This window comes from Orycteropus afer, unplaced genomic scaffold (genome assembly GCF_000298275.1).
Source record: "Orycteropus afer afer isolate SDZICR_OR568_19922 unplaced genomic scaffold, OryAfe1.0 scaffold00234, whole genome shotgun sequence".
NCBI lineage: Eukaryota > Metazoa > Chordata > Mammalia > Tubulidentata > Orycteropodidae > Orycteropus > Orycteropus afer.
Genome location: NW_006921821.1, coordinates 1,818,869 through 1,829,337, shown reverse-complemented (window position 1 = coordinate 1,829,337; position 10,469 = coordinate 1,818,869). Strand labels below are relative to the sequence as shown.

Sequence of the window (10,469 nt, the reverse complement as noted above, 5' to 3'; positions counted from 1 at the left end):
TCTGTGTCTGTGTTAATTGGTTTCCCTTTTCTTTGTTGAAGAGGATCTGTGCAGTCCTTCTGCCTAGCCCACCATCTTGTCTCTAATTTCCTCATTGGGTTTCTAAGGCTGTAAAATTTTAGAGGAGGAGCTGGTGGGTTTGAACCACCAACTTCATAGTTAGCAGTCAGATGCTTAGGCACTATACCACCAGAGCTTCTTGGTATACCAGCATACTATCTATTAAGTCTACTATAAACCATACCAGAAGTTTCAAAGGAACTTACTCTTTTTTACTTTGTGGATTGTAAGAGAGATTTTGGTCTGGCAATGTGGGAGGATTTGGTTAGAGCAGTGGTCCCCAAAATGGGGTCTCCAGGTCAGCAATGTTAGCATCACCTGGAATCTTGTTAGAAATGTAAGTTCTCCAGCTCCACCCCAGACCTAGGGACTCCGGGGGTCAGTCCCCAAGATCTATGTTTTTATCAGCCCTTTAGGTGATTCTGAGGGAGCTCTGGTGGTGTAGTGCCTAAGGCATTTGACTGCTAACCAGAAGGCTGGCAGTTCAAACCCCCCAGCCTCTCCTCAGAAGGAAAGTTGGGCAGTCTACTTCCATAGTGGTACTGCCTCAGAAACCCAAGGAGAGGTCGCTGTGAGTCAGATCCAACTCAACGGCAGTGAGTTGTTTGGTTTTTTTTTTTTTTTTTTAGGTGATTCTGATGTATTAAAATTAGAAAACAGCTCCTACAGAGCAGTGGTTCTCAATATTGGCTGTTCATTAGAATCTTTTGAGGAGCTTTTCAAACCAAAACAGAAAACTGGTGCCCAGGCCACACCCAAACTAGTTAAATAAAAATCTTTAGGGTTGGGGTGCAGACATGAGTATTTTTAAAAAACTCCCAGATTATTTCAATGTGCAACCGAAGCTGAGAACCACTGAATATAGACTGTCACACTTTTCAAAGCACTTTCACTTGCATTTCTTCATTGGCAGTAATATGTAGCTAACCAGCTGGAAGGGGCTTAGTGGAACAGGCAATTAAAAAGTCATGGCAGTTGAGGAAGATGTTTAGAGAATTTGTGGAAACTTGAAGCGTAAGTGTATGTCACTTTTCATCAGAGTGTCATTGGCAGCACACAGTAAGATTTCTCCTAATTTGAAGGGAAAATCAAGTTTTATTGTAGGCAGGCCAACCCTTTAAGATTGCAAATTTGGCAACAGGCATGACTTTCTTTCATTTAGATGCCTTTGTCTCAAGCAGTGCCACCACCTCCCAGGAAGAATCCTACCAGCTCCTTTGTCTTTTCTACCTCTCACCAAATCAAAGTGTAGCAATGTTGCATTCTGTGGGAAAGTTTTTTAATATTCCCTTTAAGAGTCTTATAAACCTATTGACACTTGTCCTCAACTTGAGGTCCCAACCCTTTGCCCACCTGCCCCTGACTGGTTCCCCCCTCCCCAGTGTATTACAGACATCTCTACCAAAAAATAAAAGAAAAAGCCAAAAAGAATATATTAACAGTTCACATCCCCCCCCTTTTTTTTTAATCTAAGTCTAGATGGCACATGACCCCATTGTACACAGGGTCACTAGGAGTTGGAACCAACTCTGCAGAACCTAACAATAACTAGAAGTGTAGACGTAGCCTCTGATCAGAATAAAATAAGGTCACCACACTGAGTTGACACAATCGCAGCAATGAAATTGGACATTTTAGAGTTTGTATTTTATCTGCTGGGTTTTTTTTTGTTTTTTTTTAAGATGTTACGTAATAGTTTTCAGATGCCCTTCCACATCTGAAGTCCCCAGCATCTAGAGTTAGGATTGTAGTATGTCTTTCTTCCTAAGATTATTAGCATTCTAGCAAGGGCTGTAGTGGATAAGGCAATTTGGCTGCTAAACAGAAGATTAGCTGTTCAAAACCCCCAGCTGCTCTGCAGAAGGAAGGTGGTGTGAAATACTTCCATAGAGATTTACAATCTGGGAAACCCATTCGGGGTTGCTATGAGTCGGAACCAACTTGATGGCTGTGAGTTTTTTGTTATTGTTGATTTTTTAGCAAGAGCCAGTGCTTTAACCTGAGGTCTAAATCCTAGTGGAGGAGGTTGAGGCACCAGGATGGGCTTGGTGAGGGGGAGATACAAAGTCAGGTCTTTAGGAGGCTACCTTCAGTTGCCACACCTTACAGACAACCACTGACTGTACTTATCCAGGAAACAGCTGTGATCCCAGAAGGGAAACAATTGTGTTGATCTATTTACTCTAAAAGACAGGGGGCTGTTCTTCCACTGTAATGGACTAGGGTGAACATCTGCTGATTCAGCCCTACTGCCTGTCCAGCATCACTTTCTCCTAGTGAGAGAAACTTGACTTTTCTTTGGGGAACTTTCTCCCCCACTGTAATGTCCTTGTGGTACCCACACCTCCTGCTTTCTCTTGGCACTAAGGGTGGGCTTATAACCCAGGCCTTGTTGGTATATTTATTTTTGTTTAAATTTATATCTTAAAGCTAAGGTGTTTTTTTTTTTTTTTTTTCCATCTGTGAGAAACAAATTGTTTAAATTGGTATCTTCTGATAGTCAACAGTTATTTGAATCACTAGTCACCCCTTGCTCTTCCTCTGAGGTAAAAACATCACATTCAGCATAGTGTAGCGCCACCTAATGGCTGTGGGCTGAGAGTTCCTGCCCAGAGACAGAGATATCTAGGTGTTATGAATTAAGTGGGAGCTCTGGTAGCATAATGCCTAAGGCATTTGACTGCTAACCAGAAGACTGGCCGTTCAAACCCACCAGCCACTCCTCAGAAGGAAGGTTGGGCAATCTACTTCTGTAGGGAAGGGCTCACTATGAGTTGGGTCTGACTCAATGGCACATAACAATAACAATGAATTAAGTAATTCCTATGCTTACCATGGCACATAACAACAACAACAACATGCTTAAGTAGGGAGCTCTGGTGGCATAGTGCCTAAGACATTTGACTGCTAACCCATTCTGTAGAGATACCACCTGAGTCAAATTGACTCAACTGCAGTGGGTTTGGGTATTTTATTTTGTATGCTTAAGGAGCTCTGGTGGTCTAGTGCCTAAAACATTTGACTTCTAACCAAAATGCTGGTGGTTCTAAACCCACCAGCCACTCTGTGGAAGGAAGACAGCAATCTACTCCCATAAAGATTTACTACCTCTGAAACCCAGTGGGGGTTGCTATTGACTCAATGGCAGTGAGTTTGATTTTTTTTATACTCAAGGCAAGCAAAAAGTTGATGAGGGATTATTTTCTTTATTCATGTTTTCCATGTAATAAAACCATTGATGAAAATAATGAATGTAGACAATGATTGTCGACAACTGCTTAAACCATTAGGTGAAATGTTGATGAGAAGAGCAGTATGGTACTAGTGTTGTTGTTTGTTGTTGTTGTGATGTGCCGTCGAGTCGGACCTGACTCATAGCAACCCCTCCTTGGATTTCTGAGGTGGTAACACTATGGAAGTAGATTGCTCAACCTTCCTTCTGAGGAGTGGCTGGTGGGTTTGAACCGCCAGCCCTTAGCAGTCAAGTGCCTTAGGCACCATGCTACCAGACATCCTGGCACTAGTATAAGGATAGAAAATAGAAATAGACAAATGAAGCAGAAAGAAAGTCCAGGAACAGATCTCTGGGTGACCTCGTTTATAATGAAGATCCCACTGTGGCACATCCCACCAGAGGCAGCAGGGAAGAGACTGCCTAGAACATTGTTCTTCATCCTCACACCATATACAGAAGTCAGTAACGTCCAGATAGATCCTAGATCAAAATGTGAAGAGCAAAATTTCTAGAAGGAAACACAGGAGAAAATTTTAATGACCATTTGGGAGCTCTGGTAGCATAGTGGCTAAGACACTTGCCTGCTAACCAAATGGCTGGTGGTTCAAACCCACCAGCCACTCCTCGGAAGGAAGGTTGGGCAATCCTACTTCTGTAGTGATACTGCCTTGGAAACCCAAGGAGGGGACGCTATGAGTTGGGTTTGACTCGATGGCACATAGCAACAACAAGGTGATCAAAGATTAAATAGAGCATAATAAAACTCTATCCATAAAGTAAAATATTGATAAACTGGCCTTCATTGAATTTAAACACTTCTGTGTGTCAAAAGACACAGAGAGGGAAAATATTTTTCATTTTATATTATATATATATATATCTGACAAAGGTCTCATAGGCAGAATGTCTATGAACTGAGGGTCAGTAAACAAAGACCAAACCACACCAATTCTTTTAAATGGGCAAAAGATTTGACAGGCACTTCATTTATAAAGGATATTCAAAGAATGAATAAGTGCAAAAAGGAACTCAACATACATAGTTTTCAGGAAAATACACATTAAATCTAGGATTGTATGCTATTGCATGCTCAACAGAATGGCTAAAGATTAAAAAAAAAAAAAAAACTAAATGATAATACCAAGTGTTGTGAAGATATGGAGTACCTCACACTCCCACACACTCTTGGTAGGAAGTAGATATACGCACTTTAAAACTATTTGACAGCATCCACTAAAGCTAAATACACAAGTACTCTTTGACTGAGCTCTCCGCTCCTAGGTGTATGACTGACAGGAGTGCATGTATGTACCACAAGACATGTTTATAGCAGCTTTACTCATAATACCTGAAAACTGGAAGCCACTCAAATTGTAATAAGCTGTTAGATAAATAAATTATATGGTAGTATATCAATTCAGTGGGATTCTACTTAGCAATATAAAAGAATAAACTATTGATACTCACAACATAGATGATTCTCACATAGATAATATTGAATAAAAGAAGCCAAACTATATGATTCCATATATACAATGTTTAAAAATAGGCAAAAGAAATTTATGGTGCCAGCAATGAGAACAGAGTTTATCTTTGGTGGTGTTTATGGTATTGATGGTATTGACTCAAAAGGAGTATGAGGGAGGTCTCTGGGGACTGATGATGGTCTGTATGTTGATCTGGATGGTGGTCATATGGTGTGTACATTTATAAAAATTAATTTGAGATATACACTTAACATTTGTAGACACTATTGTAGCCATATTATACTTTATTTTAAAAGCTGATTTGGCATCCTATAATGGACCAAGCAAACTGACACTTGAATGCCATGATCCATCTTAAAATAACAAGAGGAAGGGCAACCAGATATCGTGTGACTACCTCCTACTGAAAGTATCTTTGTCAGTTAACTAATCAATCAGTCAATCCCAAATTCATATCAAATCCTGAGGCCAAAAATTTACAGGAAAATGGGTTAGAGAGGAACATGATAAATGATATCACAGAGATGCAATGAACGAGAAAAACCCAGAATGTAGGTATCTCTACAGGACAAATGACCCAATTTTTTCAACAAATTGCCAAGAAAAAGGAGAATGTGAAGAAAAACATACAGATTAAAATATCTTGCAAGACTTACCAACCAAATGCACTGTGTAGACCTGAATGAACAAAGTAGCTGTAAGAAAATGTCTGAAATGATCTGGGAAACTTGAATGCTGACTAGAAACTTGATTATATTAAAACAATATTTATTTTAGACATAATAATTTTAATGTGATTATTTAAAAATACAACTGAATAAAATAAAAAGAGCCCATAGCTCCTTGGAGAAGTGGTTAATTCCAGAGCTAAATCCAAAAAAAAAAAAAAACCTCACTGCCATCGAGTCAATTCCAACTCATCACAACACCCTTTGGGTTTCCAAAGCAGTAGATCTTTACAGAAGTAGATTGCCCAGTATCTGTTTTGCAGAGTGGCTGGTAGGTTTGAACCACCAACTTTCTGGTTAGCGGTCAAATGCCATAGGCACTATGCCACCAGAGCTCCTTAATTCCAGAGCTGGTACAGGGAAAATGCAAGGTGAACCTGGGACATCTCATAGTTACAGAAAGTAAGAAAATGCTCAGAAAAAGATGTGGGCTTGTCAAAAGAGCATAGGAACCAAACTGAAGGAGCTCCTAATAGCCCAAGCTGGAATAATCTGAACAACAAATAAATATTAATACTCTCAGATGTTAACTCATAGAATAAAATTAATATATATAAATTCCATAATAATATAAATAAATAATAAAGGTTTTAAGAAATAAATGAGCAAAATTTTTTAAAGGAACAAATGTTTTTTTAAGTTGTTGTTGTTATATGTTACCAAGTCAGATCCAATTTATAGCCACCCCTCCTTGGGTTTCTGAGGCAGTATCACTACAGAAAAGTAGATTGCCCAGCCTTCCATTTTATATATTTCAGAAGTCTCATAAATCCATAATTCCATACAATAAATATTAAACACAAAATTGGGAGCTCTGGTAGGGTAGTGCCTAAAGCACTTGTCTGCTAACCAGAAGGCTGGTGGTTCAAACCCACCAGCCACTCCTTGGAAGGAAGATGGTCTGATCTTTTTTTACAAATTTGAATTTTGTCCACATATTTCACCCATTATGACTGGGACCTTCTATTCTGTTCTTGGTCAGAGCAGTCAATAGTGGTAACTGGGCACCATCTAGTTCTGCTCTGAGGCTAGACGAGGCTATGGTTCATGTGCTTCATTAGTCCTTTGGACTAATTGCTTCCTTGAGTCTTTTGTTTTCTTTCCCCTCCTTTGCTCTAGGCAGGAAGAGACCAATAATTTTATCTTTAATGGCCACTAGCAAACTTTTAAGACCCAGACATTACTCACCAAACTGGGATGTAGAACATTATTTTTATGAATTGTGTTATGCAGTTGTTCTAGATGTCCCTGAGACTATAGGGACAGCTGTTTCTTACAGGAGAATTCCAATTAATAAATGTCAAAGGAAAGAGGGAAATAGAGAAGTACCATTAATTAGCAAACATTGTCATAATTTTTGCAAAGATCTACGAATGGATGCTAAAATTATTGGGTAGAGAAACAAGATACTTGCAGAGTCCTAGTGAATGTTCCCTAACAGAGAAAGATAGTAACTTTACAGAGAAATAATCTGGCAGAAATCGTTTTTACACATGACCAAGGTTACCATCACCAGTAATAAGACAGATCAACATCATGAGCCACTTGATATGATGCCTTCTGAAGGCCTTGCAACATCACTTCTATGACATTCTTGCCCAAAATGTGTAACCTGAATCCAGTCATGAGAAAGAGCAGACAAACCTAAATTAAGAGATAATCTACAAAATAACTGATTAGTACTCTTCAAAAGTGTCAAGGTCAATGACTGAGAATGACTGAGGACCTGTCCCAGATTGGAAGATTAAGGAGACATGACAACTAAATGCAGTGTGGGATCCAGGGCCAGAAAAAGGACATTTGTGGAAAAAGACTGGTGAAATTTGACTGATACCTGTAATTTAGTTGGTAATATTGTACCATTGTTAATTTCATGGCTTTGATAATATATTATTGTTATGTAAGGTTTTAACATCAGGGAAATTTCAGTATCCAGCAAAACTCTATGTAATATTTTTGCAGCTTTTCTGTAAGTCTAGAATTAGTTCAAAATAAAAAGTGTGTTTTATTTTTCAAAAGAACACTTATGTTTTAGAAAATAATTAAATATTAATATTTATTTTTAAGGCCAGGCACAACTTTGAACATAACTGTGCTCATCATCCTTTTCCTGGCAGATGTTATATAAGGTGTATGTTCTCTGAAAAGTCTCTGGTGTGGGCCCTTCCTATAGAGATAGGCAAGGTGCTATCTGAAAGTGGCATCTTCTGGGACTAACGCAGAGCTAGGGAAGAAGGACATGCTAATTCTCATGTGGTTACAGGTGAAGTCTGGGCCAAATGGTGTGGTGAATTTACTTCTGTCTTTAATTAGAAGCATTGCCTAGGTGAGCATCACTGGCCTCAGAGGCCTGTATCATTACCAGCTTGCTTGAGTTTACGTGGCACATTTCCGTGACTTGTGTGCAAGATATAATGTGAGGACAAAAGTAGTCAAACCATTTTATTTCTTTTATGACAGAAACGGAGGAGGCCGCAGCGGGACATTCTGTGCAATCAGCATCGTCTGTGAAATGCTGCGGCACCAGAGGGCAGTCGACGTCTTCCACGCAGTGAAGACGCTGAGGAACAATAAGCCCAACATGGTGGATCTTCTGGTAGGAGTATGCCCTTCTTCTACCTAGAGCATTTCCTTATGAGCCTGAAGCTGATGCCAATGCTCAGCTCTGCAGGGAAACTTATTCACAAAGGAAAAGAGTCATTCTCAAAAGCATAATCACTTCACTTGTAAGGGCTTTCTCCTTCTTTCTTCTGCCCCCTCTGTCTTTGCTTTTGCACAAAGAGCTTTGTCTCAACTTGTTTGAAATGTGGAAATAGTTGAAACTCACAAGTACACGTCCTTATTAATTTCTGTTCCTAGCAGTGCCTTCCACGTGGCTAAGCACTTAGTCTTCCTGGAGAAGAAATAATCATAGCAAATGAAATGCCAGATTTTTAAATTATATATTTTATAAATAGCTTAATCACCTAATATTTATCAAAGCTGTGAATTTTAGTTTGACATCCCCAATATTGCATTTAATTATGGTGGCCATATCTGAGAAAAGGATTAAAGGAGTTGAGAAACAAAGGACGATGTGCAATTATTTTCTTAGAGCATTTCATGAAATCTCTTTTTATGTGGAGATGTTGAAATGCCAACCACTGTGACTTAAGAATAGGAGAATAGCTTAAAGGAGGAAGCTTTTAGATTAGGTTTTTGTACTTCTCTGTTAGGGGAGGAAGAATCTGAAGAAAACCACAGGGCTAATTCCAAGTTTGGAGGGATGGTCTAGGGTGGGGGAGTGTGAGGAAGACATGACCCTCTCTGTGCTGGAAAGCTGTGTATCTCTCTGTCCACAAAACTGTAGTCATGAAATTAAAATATTAAAAAGAACTTAAAAAAAAAAATTAAAGGGACTAAACAGAGAGTTGAGATTCAAGCTAACATTGAGAAAGAAGTCATACTTCCCATCTGAAATTTGAGAAGCCAATGAAACACTGCCACATGCTGGCATCATGACCTCAATGATGACTGACTCCTGGGACATATCCAAATCCTAGTCCACACAAGCCAGACTCTACGGACATCTGCTTTTCCCAAGATATGTGTCTTATGCTTGATGAGCTTGTCTTTTTCCAAGAAGCATGTTGTTGGTTGGGGAATTTGGCAGAGAGAAGTCTGTTTGGCCAGGTGCACACTCTCAAACTGTTAGCAGTTACTGCATTGGCTTCTGTGGCCAAAAGGAGAGTGGTACCCAAATTCTGTCTGCTAGTCCCCTTCCAGAATGAAAGTCCACCAAAACCCAAATTCTAATCTTAACTCTGTTGTTAGTGCAAATTAAGTGACCTTGGACAAATTAACTTGGGCAATTTAAATATCCTACAAGTCACTTAACTTCTTGGGCCTTAAGTTTTTTTAATTGGGATAATATTAGCTTATTGAGGGGATACAATGTGAAAATACTTGGAAACTACACGTGACTAATGTGATTGTTGGTAGTGTGGGTGTCTCCAGGGCAGGATGTTTCACGGGTAGTCTTAGCCAGTATGATATGCTATGCAGAGTCAGAGGAGGAGAAAGAAGAGGATGCCAGCAGCTAGCATTTGTGTGGTGCTTACAAGGTGTACCTGCCACTGTTCTTAGTGCCTTTCAAATACTAACAGATTAAATGTGCAGGCACTGAAAGGCTGTCTGGTGTCATCCTGATGTTGCAGATTCACTGGAACTAACCCCTCCTTGAGGGTAAGGTATACCTCCCTCCCTGGCACCCACATGAATTTTAAGAGTTCTCCCACCCCTGAACTGTCCATCTTCTGGGCTGGGGGAGAGGGGCAGTTGAGGAAAGGGTACCCAGGCAGTTAGTACAGATCAGAATGCTAGCAGAATATGGAAACAAGTGCATCAACTAAAGTATTCTCCCTGTGACTGCACTTGGTATTTAACCCAATGAACTCCCATGAGCCTGTAATAATCTGGGTGTTTCCATAGTTATGTGTAATTATAATGGAGATAGTAATATCCCTGGAGGCCCAAGCTACTGAGGAGCAGACAAGTTTTAGGATAAGGTTAATGACTGAAGTAGGTAGGAATGTTTTATAATTTCCTGAGAACATTTTCTGATAAATTTGTCATGGTAACTGTTAACAGGACAATAGATACTATCTGGTGGTTAGAGAAAAAAGTCACAGTGCTCTCTGCATTGGGTTTGAGCTTCTTCAACTGAATAAGATTCTGACTCATAGCAACCTTATAGGACAGAGTAGAACTGCCCCATAAGGTCTCCAAGGCTGTAAATATTTATGAAAACAGATGGCATCATCTTTCTGCCAAGAGTGGCTGGCGGGTGCCTTAACCACTGCACCACCAGAGCTCCTTAACTAGGCCTATAGCATGATCTTACTCAGCATTTCATACCATCAGAAGCATCATTATTAATTTGAAGCCAAGTTATTCAAGTTTTTCACACTGTTACACCTG

At 39.7% G+C, this 10,469-nt stretch overlaps 1 protein-coding gene across 1 annotated transcript in view; it reads left to right on the top strand.

Annotated features, from left to right (window-relative positions):
• Positions 1-8,133, top strand: part of PTPRM (protein tyrosine phosphatase receptor type M) — a 1,084,438-nt gene extending 1,076,305 nt beyond the window's left edge. Inside the window, exon 32 of the mRNA XM_042782070.1 lies at positions 7,971-8,133. Coding sequence (XP_042638004.1) covers positions 7,971-8,133 — 163 coding nt within the window. The remainder of the gene's footprint in view (positions 1-7,970) is intronic.
• Positions 8,134-10,469: the final 2,336 nt, after the last annotated feature.